The following is a 23,567-nucleotide window of genomic DNA, read 5'->3' as shown; positions in this document are numbered from 1 at the left end:
GGCCTCCTCCTAACTCAATGCATGTAATCCAAGACATTCCAAGAGGGAACATGATGAATTCATCTCAAGAGATTTCATATGGAGAAATAGAGAACTATACACAAGGGATTGCATATGGCGACATTAGTGAGTTCAACAGACAGCCAGGGCCTCAACCAATTTATGTGGCTCAACGATTAAGCCCGGCAAAACCACAAGCTCAAAAAAGTCAAGACTCAGTAAATAATAAGGAAAGGGTGAAGAAAGAAGAAGTAGTGCAACCGACAGATTTCGAAGTGAAGCCGAAGCAAGTACATAAGACACCAATGGTATATTATCAAGGGAAAGATGAGCCAGCCCCATTCCTGCTATCAATGAGGATATTCGGAAAGCTTCTCCATAATTGTTTGATGGATTCAAGAGCATCGAGTAATGTCATGCCTTTGAATATTTGTAGAAGTTTGGGAATCACGCCTTTGGGATCAAACAGAAAGGTAACTCAATTGGATAAGACAGAAGTGCCAGTGGTAGGTGAGCTACACAACATACATATGCAGTTGGCATCTAATCCGAGGATGGAACACATCGTAGATACTTCCGTGGTAGATGTGGCCAATACCTATGGATTGATCCCAAGTAGAGATTGGGCCAGAAGGTTGAACGGATACATGGCAACTGACTTTTCTCACATGCGGCTTCCATGGAGAGGACTGGCCAACCAAATCAGAATCGATAGCACCCCAAGGATGAGATTGATGGTTACTAAGTATGGGGAACCAAATGAAATATTGTTTGTAGAAACAAATATGAACACCTATAGACCAAAGAAGACAGAAGTATTGATAATGAATATCATAAGTGAAGGGGGGGATTCCACAGAGATCTTGATTGAGTCGGATCCAAACACTTCATCAAACTATAGTGAAGTCATGTTCGAGAATTTTAAGAACTTTGTGACTAGAACTGTACAGCAAGGAGGAGAGTTGGGTAATCGAAATCAGTGAGAGACTTATTATTGCCCAACAGGTGCAGAATCCACAGTGCTTTCCATTCAGAATTATCTTGCTCCTTGTGCACAGTTGCCTTAGAACAAGTAGAGAAGAGAATCCTAGGGGCACTAAAACAAGATGATCAACATGGCAAACAGAGGGTTGAAAATTTACAAGTTGATGAAGCAAAAAGTAGCATGATGGGTGAAACAAAGAAGCAAATTACACCACCCAACTCGGAAATGAAGAAAGGTATTGAAACAGACAAGTCCAAGAATTCCCAAAAGGAGTATCAAGAAAGTGATGGAGTATGGACTCTAAGATTCGATGGTTCCAAAACTAAGCAAGGGGCTAGAGCCGGATTTGAGTTAGTTAGCCTGACAAGGGCAACATATTTGGAGGCACATAGATTGCAATTCCCATGGCAGAATATGAAGCTTTGATTTTAGGCTTGTTAGTTAGCCTGACAAGGGCAACATATTTGGAGGCACATAGATTGCAATTCCCATGGCAGAATATGAAGCTTTCATTTTAGGCTTGTTGTGTGCTATCAAGAAAGGCCCCAAGATACTTCATGCACTTGGAGATTCGTATTTAGTAATTGAGCAGATAAAGCAGAAGTTCACTTGCCATGACAAGCGATTGAAGAGATATAGAAACAGAGTTTGGGATTTGATAGAGGACTTCGATGCCTTCAATATCAAGTTTAGCTATAGAGAAAATAATTAGGTGGCTAATGCCCTTGCACAAACTGCAAGCTCACTAGCACCAACTAAGTTGGATGGCTTGAAGAAATTCAGAGTTGAGTTAGCATCGGTCCCATCAATACTAGATAATGTCAAAAACTTCCAGGTGTTTGAAGATGATAGACATATCCTCAAATTCTTGACTAATTCAAATGTCTTTGCAGCACAAATCATCGATGGTGAAGTGGATGAAGAAGCAAAAATCGACTTAGGAGTTATGAGCTTGAAGACAAATACTATTCCATAGGGAATGATTGAGCTAAAAAGAATATTCGACATGGACCAATTCACCAAAGTGCAATATCAACCCACTGGGGATGATGAATGCAAAAAAGTAAATTTGGGAAAAGAGGATTGTCCCAAAATAGTTTATATTGGGAAAGTTTGCACACCCAAGGAGAAGGCAGATATACTGAGTTTGATGAAGGAATCCCAAATGTAATTGCTTGGGGATATAAAGATTTGAAAACGTATGATCCTTCCATCATCACACATAAAATTCCACTGAAGGAAGGAAGTAAGCCATTCAGGCAGCGATAAAGACCAGTCAATCCTTTGTTAGAACCATTGATATTCCAAGAAGTAAAGAAGTTGCTAAATGTGTAGATCATCTTCCCAGTAAGGCATTCAATGTGGGTCGCCAATCTTGTCCCGGTTAGGAAGAAAAACGGAGAAATAAGGTTGTGTTGATTTCAAGAATTTGAACAGAGCATCAAAAAAGGATAATTATCCATTGACAACACTAGATGAGGTCCTGCAAATTGTCCATGGAGCACAAATGATGTCATTTATGGATGCATATTCGAGGTACAATCAAGTAATTGTTGAAGATAGATTGAAGACAACTTTCACCACGAAGTGGGGAACATTTGCATACTGGAGGATGCCCTTTGCCCTGAGTCGGTGCAACATTTCAAAGAGCCATGGTTTATGCTTTCAAGGACTTAAAAGACAAGTGCATTATCATTTACATGGACGACATAACAGTATTTTAAAAGAACGGAGAGGATCACATTTTGGATTTGAGGAAAGTTTTCACGAGATGTAGAAGGTTTGGAGTTTCTTTGAATCTGATGAAATGTATGTTTGGAGTCACCGAAGGGAAACTTTTGGGACATGTTATTTCAGAAAAGGGTATCATGATAGATCCAGAGAGAGTGCAGGCAATTTTCAAACTTGGCGTCCCAGCTAGCAAGAAAGAGCTCAAATCATTCTTTGGAAAGATCAACTTCATGAGAAAGTTCATATCTGCATTCGCCGAGATTGTAAAGCCAATGAATGATATGTTAAAGAAAGATGCAAAGATGGATTGGACTCCAGCAGCAAAGAAGGCATTTGAAGAAATAAAGCATGCTATCGTTAATGCACCAATTCTAGTAAGCCCGGATTATGAGAGGCCATTCTATATATACTCTTTTGCCTCTGATCATGCGTGTGCGGCCATTTTAACACAGAAGAATGAAGTAGATGAAGAGCACCCGATAGCATTCATGAGTGCACCTTTCAAGGAGGCCGAATTGAATTATCCAAATGTGGAGAAACAAGCTTATGCCTTGGTAAAAGCAATGAAGAAGTTCAAGCATTACATCTTGAGAAGCAAAGTACATGCAATTGTGGCTGACATAGCAGTGAAGACTCTCTTAATGCAAAACGAAATTGGAGAAAGAAGAGGCGAGTGGGTCACCACTATCCAGGAATATGACATAGAAATTCAACCAATGAAATTGGTCAGAGGGCAACGGTTGGCGCAGACCATGGCATCAGAGGGGCCTGGACTTGTGCAGCAAGTTTATGAATTGGAAGATGTGCACCCAGATGAATGGTATCAAGACATAATCAATTATTTGTTAAATCACTGGTGCCCTTCACATTTGAAACCAATACAGAATAGAGGAATTGAGTGTTTGATATCCCATATCAAGTATTCAATTGCTATATGTTATGTAGTGGTACAAAACCGACATCAACAGTTTTGATCAAATGCAAATCTAATATTGATCATCAGCTTGTGAAGTCTCATTTGCCTGACTATCATGCATAAGCATAAAAAAATGCCTAATAATGTATTAAATAGACAAATGTCTTTTTTATTGGTGATACGCATTCTAGGGCAATGATTTTGCAGCTTTCTATTTTTTTAAGTTTTGACTCTATTTCAGTTGCCCTGGGCCGCGAAAATACTACAAAGAGTGAGGAGACTACTTCAAAGAGTGACAACTCTCAAGCCGAGGATGAGACAAAGGTGATCCAAAGCATGTCTCCGCCTAAGTCATTGTTTGCACCACCTTTATTACCAACGACAGCACACTTGACACCTACCACTGCCACTCCTTCCATTCCACCATTCGGACAAAGGAGGCCACAAATTGTTATGACACCTACTCCGGAGCCGACCACAAAGATTGAGCAGGTGATGGGGACAGAGATAGTTGAAGTGCCCTCCCAGGTAGCTTAGAGTCAGATAGTCAACCTTGTCCTTGACCAGACGAGACTAGATCTAGCAAAAGGTGAGATGGAAATCCACCAGGCAAAGGCAAATGAGAGAGGTTTTCTGAGCCCTAGGACAGATTAGAGGTCATTGGCACCAAGGCGGTCGTGACCATTGCTTCTCCCCTATTGTCTGAACTAGAGAGCATGGCGCAATCAACCCAACCAGAGATGGCGGATGTCCAAGTGATGGACCAGGCCAGTATGTTCCTGTGACACCAATTCCGACTCACTCTTGCTGACGTCAGTCCCCATGACGGGAAGTGGGTTTGAGCAAAGCACCAGCAACAACAACTTAGAAGGAGAGTCCACTATCTGAGGATGCACCCGATGAGGAGGCTGCACCAAAAGTGTAAGTTGTTGTCGTAGGAGGTATGGAAGTTGAGTCAGATCAGCAGATTGGGCAGTGGATGAGGACAGATTTTCCTATGGGTCGGATGAGGAGAGATCCAAGGCATACATCAGAGCTCTGAAGAATGTGTTGGAAAGAGGACGGATGATTGGACATCATACCTTGACTAGAACACGGGAACTACAGCTGATCCAAGCCTACATCAGGCAAACATGCCCCGAGCAATTCCACTCTTGCTTTGAGGCAAGAGGATGACCAACAGTAGAGACACCAGAGATGCTGGCAAATTGGGCCACAGAACCCGAGTTGGGACCAGTCACCAACACAATGGAGAGGCTCGCACATGAGTTAGTAGCAGCATACAAGGACACCTACTATGCTCAGCGGCGTGCAAAGGCTGACGGAGTGGTAGCTAAGAGGTCCAAAGAGATTGAGGCAAAGGCTCGAGAGGAGCTAGCTACTCATTTGGCTAGCCAACAGGCACCTTGGGCCGCAAAGCGAGCAATGCTGTTACAAGATAAGGAGCAAGCAGAAAAGGGGTTAGAAGAGGCTAAAGCAGCCTGTAAACAAAGGGAAGCTCAGGCCATGGAAGTCGGACTCTTATTGGAAGAGGTCGTAGAGGTCAACACAAGGACTCAAAAGGATTTGCGCATCCACACGGATCAGGTCTACGAGTAGCACCAATTGCTGAACACCCCAGGGACGCAACCTCCCTATTAGTCTCTATTTTCTTGATATATTTGTATAGATGTCTCCTATTTTGTAAGTTTTCTTGATATATTCATATAGCTGTCTTCTATTTTGTAAGTTTGAGTCACCAAGAGACGACTTTTCTTTTTAGGAGGATTATGTTTTCGGGAAAACGGGTAGCTAGACAGTTGGTCTGTCCGAGGAAGTTACATGGATGTGACGGTTTGTCTCGCATCCCCTTGGGCACTATAGATATGTACTCTCTCAAAATGCGACACACTTGTATGAAGAAAACTTGTATGTAGCAAGGAGTTGACGAATACAATGCTGTTATATTCTCTTTATATCCATTGTTGAGTACCTTACTTATGTGTGCAATTAATCTCTGTTAACCCACGAGGGAAAACAGGCAAGAAGTGTTGGTTTTATTGCTCGACCCACGAACCAAATTCGCCATTATGATAATAAGTTAACAGTAACAGGACAAATAAAGGGAGTGGAACATTGATTTGGACATGCAGTTTTTGTAAGTGGAAGAAAACTAGCACCTACAGCAGTTTAAATGCCCATTCTATGTCATTTTCCAGCACAGAATCAAAATACATGTAGGACCAGATAAGAAAGGATTACCACCTCATCAAAAAGCAGGATTTATTAGAGAAAGAGGAAGCATATGCAAGAGCCCCACGTGACACAAGCAATCCTTTGTTGAAAGGAAAAGGAGGTAGATAAAGGCCCCCAACTTCTCCATCTCATAGTGATTTTTCTGATGTTGCAGATAGCCACCCATTCTTGGACAGAATTGAAGAACCTATTACTACGAAGAGAGGCAATGGGCTGTCAGAGAGAGCATTTAAGAATGATGCTAGAGAGATTGCAAATCAACCTGTCGCAAGATGTGCATATTGAAAGGTAGATATGTTAAAACATTGCAAGTGAAAAAATCAAATCACTCCAGCTGCCTAAAGACTTTGCAGAAACTTGCTTTAGATGATAGACAATGGTATTTGACAATTAATTGACAAGTATCTATGCCTTCCTTCAAAATTAGGTTACAATCTAGAATGAGAAATATATTCTCATTGTATATAAAAATTAACGCACTCTAAGAGTAATTAAAAGACAAATACTACTAAATAATATACAGAGCAAGAGAGAATTGGAATTGATAGCTTATATTATCATGCAATCCCAACATTGTCAAGCAAAATAAATATGCAGCCAAATTTTACTGGTATTCACCAACACAGAGTATAAGTCAAAAAATCAATGATTCTCAAGGTAACGTAGTAAATTAAGGCAATGATTACAGAAGCAAGCTGGTCGGAGAAAACTTGTTTACCTTCAACTGATCTGCGAAGCGCTGACGCTGGACAACAGGGTCATTCAGTTCAGTATATGCATTGCACAACTGCAAAAGACAAATATAACATTTCTTATAGCAAAGACATAAAAGCAAGCTTCAAACCTACGCATATGCAGCTAGTTTGTAGAATTCCGTCATTAGATAAACATGCAAGGGTTAAACAAAATGCAAAAGTATGACCATTAATTCTTGTGTACTTCGAGAATTAATTTTTTTCTCATCTCATTTATAGCACCTGATGACCATCCACACACTATCAATGAAATCTATTAATTATTGAACCAAAATTCAAACTAAGCAGCTGGCTGAAATACCTCGTGCTTATTCACAAACAGTTCAAATCGCTCAGTCAATTCCGGTCTGTCTCTGTGCCACTTTGCAAGGGGACTCATGATCTGGGGATGATTGATGATGAATGAAGGATTCACACACATTTCCTCCAAGAAATGTCCAACAAGCTGCCAATTCATTTATAAACGGATCAAAATTTCTGGTGCACCCATGATTATAGCAAAGCTTAACATTGATAAGTAGGAGATATTTTCCACAGCAAGTCAAATTGTGATATTGCTACACAGTTAAATCCTGATAGCACTATCACAAAGCTCAATATTCCATAATTGAATTATAACAACCTTATTACATGCAACTAAAATTTACTGTATACCCAAGAAACCAACTTATGTGAGACAGACAAGACTGAACTGATCCACAAAATCCATAACAGTCTAGATCGTCTTAAAAATCATATAATAAGAACGACATTTATGAGAGGTATTAATAGGTATGAAAATCAAAAAGGAAAATTAGCATTTCAAGTTTTCCTTGTCCGATTGAAATATCTTAAAAGCCTGTAATGGCACTCTTGGGATTAATAATGAGCATTATTGTTCTTGTACAGAATAGTAAACCATTGTTAACCTTAAACAAATAAATATGTGCATTCCATTATTGCAATTAGCATAACTTTTCTTGCAAAAGTTCAGTTTTAGAACATTATAAACAATTAATTCCTAATCCTAGAACTGAGTTTGAGACAACTTCAATTGATCAAATAAGAATAATTTTCATTAAATAAGAATAAGAAAGGAAAACATAACATAGAAATAGCAAGATCAGAATCTGAATAAATACCATAGAACTTTCAAAGGATTATATTCAATGCATCAACTGACCTTGTCAAGCAAACGAGTCGTTGTTAGTGGAGGGGGACATTTCACATCAAACTTCTCACAAGCAGCTATAAGATACTTGACTGCCTCATCAGATGACAGGTCTTTAGGAATGTTGAGACCAGCAACTTCTTCTAACCCCTCGATCATATCCATCCTCCTGAAGTTAAAAAGATAAGGCTTGCTTTCAAAGTATCAAATCATCTCAAGTAAATAGTCTAAACAATAACCAATATATATACCACAAAACAAATCATTAGATAATATCACAACCAAAAACTCACTTGAAGGGAGGAGTGAAATCAATTTCAATGGGATCCTTATCCACACCATTAGCATGATATTTGATTTTATAGCCACCAGTTAATTCCTTGACCATTCCTGATAATTGGAAAACAAGAAACAATTTATCTGAAGATATCGAAGATTTGATTGTATATGAAAGTAGAAACTGACTATCCCCTACTCATCATGTTCAATTCACTTTATGTGAAGAAAAACATTTCAGAAAACCATTAAATTGATGGTTGGTTAGTTTGATAAATAACATTGTTGTCCTAACCAGATAGCAATTGCTCTGTGAGTTTCATCAAGTCATTATAGTCCGCATAAGCCATGTAGAATTCACAGGTGGTGAACTCAGGGTTATGAGTCAGATCTATGCCCTCGTTTCGAAATTGCTTTCCAATTTCATATACTCGATCCAAGCCACCCACAATAAGTTGTTTCAAGTAAAGCTCTGGAGCAATACGCATGTATAACCTCATATCAAGTTCATTAATGTAAGTAACAAACGGCCTTGCCGCAGCTCCACCAGCTATCATATTCATCATAGGTGTCTCCACCTGAATATCAAATTTGGCTTCAGGTGGCAAAATCAAGCAATAAACAACAGTAATGAAATAAATAAAAAATTTATATAACTAATATCAGCAAATTAGGCAAGATCAATACCTCCAGAAAGTTAAGCCTGTCAAGAAACTGCCGTACATAAGATATTATCCTTGATCTTGTTATGAATATATTTCTAACCTCTGAATTAACCATCAAATCTAGATAGCGTTGCCGATATCTTGTTTCCTGTCACTCAAAATTAAAAGATAATCAAGAGACAACTTCACCAGAACACTGCAACTTTTGAGAATAGTGGGATTTTTGTAGTTCTCTTCATGTGGATCAATCAGAACATAAGACAATATTTATTGGTTTTCAAGGACTTTAAATAAGAAGCCAAACAGAACAATAAGAAATTAGAGTGTGTGTCATTCCAACAACCTACTAGCTCATAAGAAACAACCTCTAGCAGTGTGAATATGTATTCAAGCAATTACAGGTTCTCAAGCAAATTCACATAAACAGAAATAAGATACCTGATCTTTCAGGACATATTTTTCAGGGTTTCTGGTCTGACCAGGACACCATACGCCAACAATTTTATCTCCCTCACTTTCCTGCATGTTGATCAAGAACATTAGATTTGGGGGTGAAAGCCTCTTGATTTGTAGGTAATAAAATCCTTGGAGTAATTATTAAACCTTTTCCTGAGCACGATCATCCTTAACCCTCTCCTGAGCTCTTTGTCTTGGCATCATGTGTAAGCAAGGTGATAGAACCTCCAAAGACTTAGGAAATATACTAAGCTCACCCATTTTACTTTTGCCTGAAGCACAACATCAACAATCCATCTTACCAAGACTATTATCAATAGAATCACACTGAAACACATTGTATGATATTATACTTGGAATCAAGAAAGTCAGGAAAATAAATGTTAAATATTAATGTAAAATTTCAATACTTTCCAATATTTTGAAATTCATACTGTGTATCCTAGATTAAATTCTAAGTATATATGATACTTCTTATGATCAAAGAACTAAGCAAAATGGAGAAGAAAAAACTCTATAATCATTACAATCAGATTCATGAAGATCCCATACATAAATATAAAGTAATGCTTCACAGGGACACATCCCCTGTGTTTTTAGCTTTGTCCCTTACAAAGAACATTCTGGGGACTCCAGGACACACCAGAAACATCTCCATACCCTATCAGTCCCCAAAATTGAGATCATCCCCAAAATGCAAAAAAAATGCAGTCCTCCCCAGCAGCCCAGTCATGATTCAACACAGGGATGGTTGGGCCTCCACACCCCTTCAAACAAAACCTAAACCTATTTCTCATTTTGACATTTACAAACTTTGTTGATGAGCAGCAAGTGAAATACAACAGTTGATAAGAGGAGTTAGGGCGTCAAATCCACTACATTAAAGATAAGTTTTCTTTGTCATACTTTAGTTATCTTCGATTAAATCAAAAAAATTAAGACATGGGAAGGGCAAATTGAATTTACTTTTCCTTTTATAACTTGCAGCTTTCTTTGAAACTCTCAACCAACAAAAATCATAGTATGCAGTTAGAATACTGAAAATGAGGAGGTTGAGATTAAAATGGAAGAAAGAGATAGACCTAGAACTTAGAGGTAGAACTCATAAGAAATATGGCAGCCACTGAAGGTTCCTCAACGAAGGAGTGTACCAAGGCCAGCTAGTTCAAATCCATTTAAATTTTTTTCCAAACTGCTTAAAACCTATGCAAAATACCATGTAACCCCTAGAAACCTCTATAGCAATTCATAACACGAGTTGATAAGCATAACAAATAACAAATGTCCCCCAAAGGATATAAGGGCAGCTATCCTTGAGATTATTGTTATATTTCATTTATAGGTAGTAAAATGTTGAATAGTTATGAAGCTATAACCCATCTGAAAAAGATTGAGACATATAGATTGCATATGGAGGGGCAAACCGAAAAGACAGGGATATCCATTGGAGAGTTTGCATCCTAGTGTGACATTGCCTACAAGATATGCAATCTGCCTCAACATATCATCATAGCATTATCTGCATTTCCTCTACCACAACCCATCTTGACAATAGTTCCTACAAGATTGTAACCTTCTTCAAGTTATAGGTCAGATTTCAGATCTGCCACCTTACAACCAATCCAATAAGGTTCTCCCCGATCCATTCTGCAATAAAGAACTCGCTCTAATACAACCTGACACAAGGAAAATGAAAGGAAGGGAACGAGGTGGAATAAACTCAACTTGAACCTTCCAATAAACCCCTCCTCAGAGTTACACATAGAAGCATCATACAAAAATTCAATTAAACAACAGTGAACACGAGGCCAGATGCAGCATATTCATAGGTGTAATTATTTAACATTGCATACAAAACAGCAGCACGCCCGACTGTGAGGCCTTCCAGGTTGCAGCCTTATACACAATAAGAATTACAATTTAGAGTCCAAGCTTGCATCTTCAATCTTCTAGTCTTTCTCTAGGAATGCTACCTTCCTACATCTAAGGCACAAGTCTGCTAGTCAAGCATTTAATTACAATTTAGGTCCAGCCATAAGGAGTAAATCAAAACCCAAGCAAAGGAGAACATAAGATCACACGCACTTAAGGGGTCCACACGTATGTTAGGAGTTGGGCCCAAAATGCGCAAGATGCACGCAAGCATAGGTAATTGTGCCAAATGAAACGGAATGCCTTGCTGGAAGAAAACTGTTTGAAACAAAGATCGCAAAGAACGACACAAAACTTGAGAGATGTAAAACATTAGAACTTGCGCACTTAGAACAAGGATCGAGGATAGGTCTTCAACATGACATCAACTGCCCAAACATGAAACCAGAAGTAGCAACAGCTACTCCGCGAACAGCAGACTAGTACAAAAAATAAGAAATACTTTTACTTGATACAAGATTGCTCAAAGACCCAAGATGCTCCTACATTAGACACTTGGGATTAATAAAGAACTGGTGTCCACATTAGGCATCCCTAATATTCTGACTTGAATCATAAAAATCCAACTCAGCTTGTGTAATCCATGAATTGTCTTCAGCGGGCTTATCTTTCCACTGAACTAGGTATTCCATGTAGTCTTTTCCTCTCGTACTCTTGTTTATTCTACTATTCAAGATCATCTCAATGCTATTTGCCTTGTTCTTAGGATAATCCAAGTTGTCTGTCGATTCATCGTCTAATTCAAAATACTCAAAGGTATCTACAATGTTGAATATAGGTGAAATATCCATGTCTTCTTATAATTGAACTTCAAAAGCATTTCCACTGTCAAACTTTCTCAGAATCTTACAAAGACCAAACTTCTTCAACTTCAACTTGTTGTATCTACCAATTGGAAACTTGTTCTTCTTCAAATGGATCATAACTTCATCTCCAACCTCAAAATATTTGTCTCTTCCTCTTATCTACTTTTTGTTTATATCTCAAATTACTGTCCTCCAAATTCCCTTTTACTTCATCATGCAATGTCTTCATAAAATTTGTGAATTCATTAGCTTCACCACTTATTTTTGTCTCAGTAGGTAAATCTCTTCACTATGTGGTTCCCTTAGGATGCAATCCAGTAACAATTTCGAAGGGTGTCCTCTTAGTGCTTCTATTTGAAGAATTATTATATGCAAACTCCGCTTGTGCCAAAACCAAATCCCAATTAGCAAGCTTATCTTCTATTGAATTCTGAGGATCACTTGCAGATGTAATACCATTGCCATGCTTTTTGGTATGTGTATTTCAAATGCAACCTCCTCTTAGATTTATATTGAGAGTAGGCCATGAATAGACATGTCCCTTCATGGGACATGTCTATTCATTAATCAGATAAATAATCTAATAAAAAAATTAATCATATATATATATATATATATATATATATATATATATATAACAATAACCTTATATCTCAAATATAAATAACACGGATATATAACAAGTTTATCTGACTAAAGCTATAAGCATTAGCACTCTGTCTTAGCTTAGAAGGATATCCACATAAGAATAAATATTACTTCAACGTAATATTACAAATAACAATTTTGAGGATATCTCAAAACATTTCCACCATTTGATATCGCATTCGATATCAAGAATATTGGCCTCCCAGAATATCATTGATATTCACCAAGTACTCAAAAAGTTTTAAGGTTTGATATCACATATGATATCAAGAGTATTGACCTCCGAGAATATCAATGATATTCATCAAATACTCAGAATAAGGTTTGATATCACATCTGATATCAAGAGTATTGGCCTCCCAGTATATCAATGATATTCGCCAAATACTCAAAAAAATGATATCAAGAGTATTGGCCTCCCAGAATATCAATGATATTTGCCAAATAATCAAAATAAGGTTCGATATCACATCTGATAACAAGAGTATTGGCCTCTTCAAATAACAATGATATTCGCCAAATACTCTTTGAGTGATGGCCTCCCAAAATGTTGAGATGCAAGAAATTCACCATATACTCGATTTGTTTGATCTCATAATACAAGTTATTGTAAGCTCGTCACCTTACAATAACTTCTGCAAATACAAGTGACATCATTTGGAAGTCGTCACTTCCTCATGATGTAGGCGAGGGGTAGGCCCATTAAAATCACATAGTCATAAGGTATATTCATGAATCACAATCCTCTTGACCACTATAATTTATTTGATCGCTAAATAATCAATCTCATCATGGTTGACTCCATCTGAATCAATATGGTCGAGATCACCGAAGGTTGACTTAATCATAGCCTATATATGCTCCCTCTCTTTCAAGGTTGCCTCTAATGAAATGTCAGTCTCCTTCTGAATCTCAATCTCTCTCTTTTTCCTGCAAGGACATTCTCGAAGGAAAAGATCAAGGCACATGGCTCTTATAGTATATACAAAATACAAATAAGATAAGAGACTTCATTGATTAAATTAAATAATCAAGGATAATAAATAATTATGTATAATAGTATAAGATCAGTCCAATGCAATATAGATAAATATCTTATTTGATGATACACTTTAATCTATAGTAACCTATATTCATAAGAGATTATATTACCATCTTGTTGCACATCAATTAATCCTCTTACATTCAATAAAGTCAAATCGTTAAATTAAAGGAGATTTTTATATTTTCATTTATTGAAATAAGATAACACATCTTACCTTTCGTTCTCTCATAATGAATCTCTTTATATTTGTCAGGTTACTAAATATCATATTTGACTGAATGTATATATATAAATACATATATACAAATATGTATCTATATATATTTCTATACATCAATTATTCCTTTCTATTTGTCAATGTCAAATTGTTTAATCTGATTAGTGAATTAAAATATTATCCTTAAATATTTGCATCTACATATGTTTTCATATTTAATTATATACTTACATATATCTATAACATATCCATAATGTAAGGAACTTGAAAAAATATAAAAAAAGACTTTAAATAATACACCCCATACTTTCATTGATGGGATCGGGACCCGGTGTCCTAAACAACCTCCTTGATATGTCTCAGTGCTAAACTGGCTTGTCTTACTTGCAGTGTGTGACCCTTGCCAACCACGTGGCTTGTTTCGCTTGGATCTTGCAACGCTATAAAAAGATCACCTTATTTTTTTTGTGAATCGTTGTGTCTTTTTCTGTCACCTTAGATACGAGACATTGACTGATAAGTGTCCTTTGTTTCTATTCGTTGGCAAGGAGAATTGCTATCAATGTTAGTGTGGTTATCTTGCAATAATGTATACGCACACTAAAAATGTTCTTTTAAACTCCACGTTTGATCCTCGACAATATGTAAGGCACACTAACTAAACTTTGTTTGCCATTCTTTTATTTGTTACCAATCAACACTAGTTGATGTTGGGTCAAGCTCAGAGCTATCCAATCTACTTACCCGAAAAGCCTATACTTGGCCAGGTTCATTTTGACAATGTTGTGGCCATGCCGTCCTAATCTGCAATACCCATTAATCCTTTGGAGCTATTTTTTTTAGATGGATGATGAAAGACCATTCAAATTTATTTTCCTGTATCCATTCCACGTCAAGGAGCTTTATGTGTCTAGCCGCTGCTAATAGCATACATGGTCTGAATGGAAGTCAAACTTATTGACAATCAATCTAACAGTAATCATTCTTCATTAAAGAATGTCCATACTCGTTGTCCGATGTGTGCCACATAATCTTTAGATTCTATGTTCATTTTGGTTGCTCTGCGCAAGTTGTTAATTCCTTGTAACTTTGACAAAACAAGTGTTCTGATTTTCAGATCAATCTGATCTAGATGCATGAGTTCCCCTAAGTATTGGTCACTAGAACATATTGTCCCCTCTAGACAGATTGGCATTTTCCTTGTGGCTTTTATAAGCCTTCTTATTTACTAATGCGGTTAGTTAGTTACTAACCATTAGTAATCTTGGAATGGGCGCCAATCTTGAGGAAACCATTATGTTGTTAAATAGGCCAACCTAGAGAGGGACATGTCCATTCAATGAACATGCCCCTTGAGTTAGGTATAAGGGGGGCCAAATGGCAGATTAGAAGACACACCGAAATCTATAATTTTTCTCTTCTAGCAATCTGCCCGATTAGAATCACCTATACAAATGTAAATATTTGCAGAAGATCCATGACCTTAACACAAGTGGTATAAGTACCACGGGTTTCTTAGGAAACTCTTCCAATGGATGTTCTCCATCCTCCCTCAACTTCTGGATGTCCTCCTTCACTGGTGCCTTCTTATTATACAGAGTATGATCCCTTTATTATACTCTTCATTTTGTTTACATCTGCAATTAGGCTCTGATAACACATTGAATTCCGAGGATCACTTGCAAATGTAATAGCACTACCATGCTTTTTGGTATGTGTGTTTCAAATGCAACCTCTTAGATTTATATTGAGAGTGGGACACAAATAGACATGTCCCTTCATGCGACATGTCTATTCATGAATCAGATAAATAATATAATAAAAAAATTAATCATATATATATATATAACCTTATATCTCAAATATATTAAAAAAACACATATATAATAGATTTATCCTACTGAAGCTACAAGCATTAACATCTCCAACTAAACACATCTCAACAAATTACCCAAACTCTTGTTCACAACCTTAGTTTGCCCATCTGTTTGTGGTTGAAATGTAGAACTAAACTTCAGCCCATTATTCATCATCTTCCAAAGTGTCTTCCAAAAATAACCAATAAACTTAGTATCTCTGTTTAAAACAATATTTTTAGGCAAACCTTTCAATCTTACTACCTACTTAAAGAATAATTCATCCGTATGTACTACATCAGATGTCTTCTTACAAGGTATGAAATGAACCATCTTTTAAAATTTGTCAACTACTACAAAAATAGAATCATTACCTCTTGGAGTTCTAGACAAACCAAGAACAAAGTTCATACTGATGTCTTCCCAAGACTTATCAGGGTCAGGCAATAGTTAAAACATTCTCAAAATCTAACTAGTTCCTTTTGTTTGACAAACTCTGCAACTCCTAACCATTGTTTGCACAACCTTATAGATATGCGGCCAAAAGAATCTACCAAAAATCAACTTTATTGTCTTATCAATCCCAAAATGTCTAGCAAGTTTGCCACTATGCTTCTCCTTCATGATGTTCTCTCTCATAGATCCTCTAGGTATGCACAACTGAATTCCCTTAATCAACATATCTTCCTAAATGAAATAATCAATCAACTTATCACTTATCATCTGTTCTTTACAAACTTTCCAAGGATCTACAAAATCAAGATCAATGTCATACAAATACTTCAAATCATCAAAGCCACATACTTAACTCTCATCTCTGTCAATAAATTCCTTCTACTTACTACATCAACAAAATATTTGACTGTCCACTCTTATGTTTCAAAAAGAAAGAGAAGTTCTGCAAAAACTCAACCCACTTCATATGTCTCTAATTCAACTTATTCTAATCCCCCAAACACTGCAAAGCTTTATGGAAATTATACAACACAAAATCTTTAGGCATCAAATAATGTCTCCATTTCTTCAAAGCTTGAATAATAGCAACGAAGTCTTGATCATAAATTGAATATTTTCTTTTAGCATCATTCAACTTCTCACTAAAGAAAGCCACAAGTTTTCCCTCTTGACTCAAAACAACTCCAATAGCACTTCCACTAGCATCACAATGAACTTGAAAAACTTTACTGAGGCAATTCTCCAATCTTTTGTCTCAATGGTTCAAAGCTCTTCTATGCTCCATGTGTCCACTTGAAATCCTTATTATCTCCACTGATAGTCTCAGTCATAATATTGCAAATAGAACTGAATTTGTTTATGAACTTCTATAGAAATTTGTCAACCCATGAAATGATCTTACCTCTCTAACATTCTCTGGTGTAGGCCAATCAAGAATAAGTTTTAGCTTTTCAAGATCCATCTTCAAACCATCCATTGAAATAAGAAAACCTAGGTACACAATCTCTTTCTTCGTAAATGAACATTTCTTCAAATTAATCAGCAAATCTCCTCCTTCAATTTCTGCAATATTTGTTTGGCATTGTTTCTTTCATTCAAAATGCAAAATTGCAATAATGTTATCACATGCCAATGAGATCATCGAAGGACACATACCAAATGAAGATTATAAAATAGTTGAGGTAAATATCCTTTATAAAAGCATAAACTATCTTTCATCCGGTTCAAAAATGAAGGTTAACACTATTAAAGAGTTTCGTGGCAGCCTCATAGCAAGATGTAAGAAAGGACATAAGAAAAAATATTCTTGGAAGGGACATGAGAAAGACATAGTTAAGCAAGTCTAAGAATGTACGAAATGCCCAAAAAATAAAGCAAACACACGCAATCGAATTACTTCAACCCTTACCAATATCAAGCCACAAATGGTAGAGAATCTTCATGGACTTCATAGTAAACCTTCCCAAAGTACCAGGAAAGATTGTATACACGTAGCGATGGATTGATTAACCAAATACACACTTCACGGCCAAATCTATAGAATATAGAGCACCTCAAGTTACAGAGGATTTTTTCCAAAGTGTTCAAGTTACATAGGTTTCCACGAAACATTGTTATCGACAAAGCTAGCCGATTCTTTAGCATGTTTTGACAGGAATTTTTACATTTGGCAAGCACTAAATTGACACCAAGCTCAAGTTATCATCCTCAACCCGATGGACAAACAAAAATAGTTAATACAAGGATAGAAGGATATTTGAGGAATTACATTACAAGTCAACTGAATGCATCAGTAAAGTGGCTACACCTTGGTGAGTACTATTACAATGCTACACACCATCTATGCATTGGAATGAGCCCATTCAAGGCATTATATAGTTATGAAGCCGATTCTTTTTGGAGTTTGATTCTTCCAAAAAGTAAGGTACCAGGAGCTGGTCATTTTGAACAAACAAAACATAAACATTATGAGAGTTACTAGAGATAACCTACACCATGCACAAAACCAGCATAGAACCAAACTGAACAAGCATTTGAGTTTGGGGAATTGGGTTTTCTTGAGGTTACAACCCTATTTACAATTATCAATAAAACCTAGTGGCGCATAAAAATTTAAGCCATGATTCTATGGGACCTACAAAGATTTAAGAAAAATTGGTGGGGTAGCTTGTGAAATCAAGTTACACGATAACAGTTGGTGCAGGAACACCTAGCCATCATATAACTACATGAGATCATAATGGAAATTTTAATGATCTATGTTAATTCTTATATGTTGCAACGTCATTTCATGTAATGGAATACAATTGAAAAGAAAAGTTGTAACAAAAATGTGTGTTGTCCATATTGTCATAGTTGAGGTCCCAATTGATTTAATATGTCAAAAATTGTAAAATAATCCTTGAAAGGGTAAAGACCATGTACAAGGTTATTAAATGGTCATTTGGATATGTCTTGAAGGTTTATGCAAAGTCATGGCATCACATTTGTAAAAAGTCTCAAAAGTTATCAAGAAGATGAAGAGTTACAAAAAATGCAGCAATGCAAAATTGCATTAAAATTGTAAAAGGAAGTCCAAACGTCAAGGGTGGCATTTGTAAGGTCTAAATTGACGAAGAAACTATAAAATTCATTGTAAGTTCGAACCAAGCAAGAAAGGGAAGAAAAGTTAAGATCTTTTGGAGCACTTTGTACTTGTTATTTTGATTGGTTTTTCTAGTTCTTTTATCATTTCCAGCCTCTGTACGGCCATGTACAGCCTGGAAACGATGTATTATTGATATGGTTAAGTAGGAAAATGAATAATCCTTCCATTTCTTTCGGTTTGAGTTAATTTCATGCAGATTTGAGAAAGTTGTGAGCATTCTATGGATAATAATTTTCAGATTTTCAGAATACAATCATATTGAAGCAATGTTTACGATTAGTTAATGGATCTTAAAGGGATGAACCTTATATTTCTGGAAACAGGGATGAATGAGCTTTCTAATGCAATTGGTTTGATATGTTTTTGTTAAGTTTTGTAAAAGTTATGATAGTTTTAGTGAAAACTGGTTTTTAACCCTCTTCAATGGAGTCACAGAAAAATAGGTCTCGATGTAGAGACCATAACTTTGGATTCTACCGTTGGATGTTTCTGAGTTTTGGATATGTTGTTGGGGACCAAACTGTGCCTAAATTGGATGGTTGGATTGAATAAATAAGATTGGGTTTGAAAGTTGTGAATCTCTGTGTGTAGATCTATCTAGAATGGCATAATTGAAGAATATATTTTCAAGATTGATTTGTTTTTGATTATGGTAATTTGATTGATGTTGTATTGGGAAACATATATTAATGTCTCTATAATATTGAAGACAATGTGTTGATTGAACTCTATGGTTTATTAGGGGATCTTTGTTGGAATCCCATGAAGCTCTGCATCAACAGTAGGATCCACATGTCTACTATGTATCATGGCTAAAGAAATACATGGCCAACAAATTAATCCATGTAAAGAATTACCCCTACTTGATGATGAGGGTAAACTCGTCCTAAAACCAAAAAGGGTCCTCAACATGAGGGAGAATAAGTGGAGAAATAAGACCAATTTAGAATATCTCATTAAATAGAAAGGCTTGCTTGAGGTAAAATGCAACTTGGGAAGGAGCAAATATTTTTTAGCACCCAAACCTTAAATTGCTCAAGGACAAGCATAATTAGGAGTGGCGGACTGTAATAGCCCTTACTTGTACTAAGTATTTAATAAATAAACCAATTCACGGAATATATTAATTAAATATATATTTTATCCAACATCAATGTGTCATTAATAGAATAACTAAATAAGTAAAACAAATATTAAATGATTATATTGTATATCTATATATATTCAAATAAACAAATAATTTTTAATTATATAAAGCTAATAATTATTAGTTACTAAATAATAATTAATAAATAGATAACTATCTATACCGTCGACACTAGCTATGTATATCGTTGACAATAGCAATGAGACTCTTGCACAGTCTGATGACTCTGCAAGGCCACATAGGAGGTAGACCATGCAAACACAATTATTCTAGAGAGTTAATAAAAATGAAACAAATGCAATTCAATTGCTGATGTGAACGACACTATTGATATTCATTAAGGAAATCGTAATTGATATTACCCAAGTAATCAATAATCTAAATCAGTTGTAGTACAATGATAAGAGCACTCTAATATCGACTAATATAGATTTAGTAAGAAGATCATGTTGGCAAGTGAATCCAAGGCGATTGTACAGATTTTGTCATTGATGGCAATATACATCATTGGTATAGTCACCAGTGTTGGCAATAAGTTTTAGTATGTCAAGAATGTGAAAAATGCATGAGTACGGGAAAGGAATATAGAGCACAGTTGGGCAGTCTCATTCAGTGACGAAAAAGGATTTTTTCAGATGGGTCTATAACTTCTAGAAGATAGTTTGTGTTAGTATGTGATGCACTGAGTTACAATGGTGTAAATTGGCACGTGTTTGAGAAGAAAATGTTACAGGACAGTTTTGTTGATCGGGCAATTTGGCGTAGTAAATTGAATTGACTTGGCAATTCAATTACTCGGCATTATTGGGACGACATATCAGGACTTCTCTTGGATGGCACAGTTTAATATTGTATATCGATGAGTGTATGAACATGTTTTGTAAAGCCTTGTCAAAGATAACTAGAATAGAAAATCAAGTGGTATAAAGGAAAGCAATTTGTATCTGAGAATATGAGATACAAATGTAATACTATTGTGATGTGCCAGCCTTGATGCTGGATGTCAAAACAGAGAACATGTGAACTTCATTGGAACTAATCAAGCATTGAGATGCTATGTATAGTTCAAGCTTTTGATATAATACTTTATTGTATTGGACAGTAGGTCCTTGAAAGTGGCTATAACCTTCATCCTCAAGCAGTGAGCTCCCTTTTTGTTCTCTCAACTCCTAACAGGATTGCAGACCTTTAACAGAATCTAGTTTCTTAATAGGTTCAGTCTAATAACAGGGACATTTTCAGATTGGTGCATTATCTTGTGAGTTCAATCCCCATTGGGGTTTTCCCTTGCCCAAGGTTTCCTCAAGAACAAATCATGGTGTAATGAATTCTCTTGTTGTATATGCTTTACTTTCATGCTTTGTCATTTCCGTTATTGTAAGGTATTGTGGCGAAAAGTTTAATTTGATTAAAAGTGTTGCAACACTGATTCCCCCCGCCAGTGTTGCTTGATCCTAACAAGCCAAGCTGTTAGCATGATAACGGAACAGTGCGATCCAAATACAGCAGTACCATTTGATATTAATGTGGCTAGTAATCATTTAATAGCAGTCTCTCACACACATACATATACACACAATTATGTGAATCTACAATCTGAATTGTTAATGGAACTATAACATATAATTAGACTCAGATGCTATTATAGCTCGACTTATGAGAGGGGAAAGAGGGGCAGTCTAAATCCAATAGGGTAGCTCCCAAGATAGGGTAGGGATTAGCGTTATCTTTAGCCCTGAGGGCTTAATCCCAAAACAGGTTCAAGGCTGAATCTATAAACTTTTAGGGAGCCTATCAATGGTCTTTAACCACTTCAGGAACTGCCTCCAATGTCTTATCCCTTCTCGAGAATTGAAGGATTATTAGTTCTGTCCCATAATATACGTTAAAAAATGGTCAATTTTATAATTCATTGCCAATTTCATATGTTGTATGACTATAAACAATATTTGCTAAATTAACTTAAATGAAAATCTGGTAGTGACTGCGCTTTCACTTAGCAGGCGACATTACAGTTCCCTCGTGGGTATGTTACATATACCTTCATATGGTTTTTTGTCATTATTTACTCCAGCTTTCTTTAAATAAACCATATGGCAAATATGCCTGATAAAAATATACAAGTCAATAAAAACCATTGTGTATTGAACCATGTTGAAAAAATACATACTAGAGTACGAATCTGTGGCTTACAAAAACAAAATGGGCTGTGCAACTGAATGCATATAGATGAGATTCTGTCATCGTTCCTTTAATTGAAAATGTAAAAAGCTGTGATTGTAATACTCCTATCACATTTAATGTCACTAAAGCAGAAACCCTACTTTATTGTTGTCTAAAATTTTCACATAGGCACAGAAAGTTTATTGCAATGATGAAAATTCAACCAAAATATTGGCCTCAATAAAATGTGACTCAATTAACTAAGGAGAACCACACACCTGGAAATCCATGAATGCCAACAATATCACCACGCTTTACACCAGCATGGAGCTTAACAAATTGAGCCTCTTCCATTCCTGAATTCCTGAAAACAGTAACACGTTATGTGTGTCAATACAAAATGAAGGGGTATATCCAATGCTAAGATGAATTCGAAGATAGAAATTTTAATTTCAAGATTGAATTCACAATCAATCAATTACTTGAAAAAAATATTGAACAAAAAATCAATGCTGATTAAAATATGAGAAATCCCATATGTGGAATCTCCAATATCTTTGAGATGAAATAGATTAACCATAGATGAACTAGAATATGGTCAAACTAAAATTTTCTAGGACATAAGAACCTGGACCATTATTTGTGTAAACATAATCACAAAAGCTTATTCATTCCAATAAGCTCTGGTTGACTTTTCAGCAATACATTTGGCACATCAAATTTGTGAAGGACAAAGCAATCTGATAATACAAGACTCAATATCACTGTACAGATAAGAGCTTGGATACAGCGCCCTAGCAAGGTGGAGGCGGAAGGGGAAGCAGAAGCAGATGGGCAAGGATGCTGATTCTGATCTGAACTGTGCATCCACAGCATATCCAGAGGCTCCTCTCGGGGAGCATCCATAGGGCACCCAGGCACTTCCGCTAGCATCTGCAGGTCCCATTTGGCAAAAACGTGATTTTCAAACAAAATACAATTTAAAGCTCATTCAAACATGTGCATAACATATTTAATTCCTTTTTTGTTTCAAAACCCTAAAACAGCCATGTAGGGGTCATTCATTCATTTTTCATCTCATTTTGTTTGCAGCTAGGCTCTCTCTTCTCATTTGGGCTCCAGTTTGGCATTTTGAAGATGAGGTGATTATTCTCGAAGAGGATTGTTTATGGAGTGCGAGATAGCTTCCACATAGGAGTTGTAAGCATCTAAGGTAAGCATTTTATCCCATTCTTGAGCCCTTCAATGAATTTTTTGAGATCTTGATGAATTCTTTCAAGTTTGGGAAGAATTTTTTCTCTTTTTTTCATTGTTTTTTTAATATTTTTGTATCATTTTCTCGCACTTGTATGCTTGATGTTCTTTTTTTTTTTTCTAATTTAAATTTATTTAATTTCTTATTATAGCAAGAAATTAGATTGTATTGTGCATGAATGGCTGCCACGAGTAGTCAAAGTTCAATGGGAGAACAAGGAGTTGAT

The 23,567-nt window shown here is 36.3% G+C and overlaps 1 protein-coding gene across 3 annotated transcripts in view; it reads right to left on the bottom strand.

Moving 5' to 3' along the window:
- LOC149531673 (lysine--tRNA ligase, cytoplasmic-like) overlaps positions 1-23,567 on the bottom strand; it is an 84,959-nt gene that overhangs the window by 30,265 nt on the left and 31,127 nt on the right. For 2 of the 3 annotated variants that reach the window (XM_089810282.1, XM_089810281.1), the window contains exons 6-14: positions 22,365-22,450; positions 9,317-9,441; positions 9,152-9,232; positions 8,736-8,861; positions 8,344-8,626; positions 8,066-8,162; positions 7,785-7,941; positions 6,924-7,067; positions 6,586-6,654 (exon numbers count right to left, since the gene is read on the bottom strand). In XM_089810282.1, coding sequence (XP_089666408.1) covers positions 6,586-6,654; positions 6,924-7,067; positions 7,785-7,941; positions 8,066-8,162; positions 8,344-8,626; positions 8,736-8,861; positions 9,152-9,232; positions 9,317-9,441; positions 22,365-22,450 — 1,168 coding nt within the window. Of the gene's footprint in view, positions 1-6,585; positions 6,655-6,923; positions 7,068-7,784; positions 7,942-8,065; positions 8,163-8,343; positions 8,627-8,735; positions 8,862-9,151; positions 9,233-9,316; positions 9,442-22,364; positions 22,451-22,856; positions 23,082-23,567 lie in introns of those variants that run through there. The other variant, XM_089810284.1, reaches the window with a different exon arrangement.

Source organism: Cupressus sempervirens, chromosome 11 (assembly GCF_028749045.1).
Source record: "Cupressus sempervirens isolate cs-2001-9-10 chromosome 11, ASM2874904v1, whole genome shotgun sequence".
Taxonomy (NCBI): domain Eukaryota; kingdom Viridiplantae; phylum Streptophyta; class Pinopsida; order Cupressales; family Cupressaceae; genus Cupressus; species Cupressus sempervirens.
Note: the sequence above shows the minus strand (reverse complement) of the source record. Positions and strands in the feature narration are given on the sequence as shown.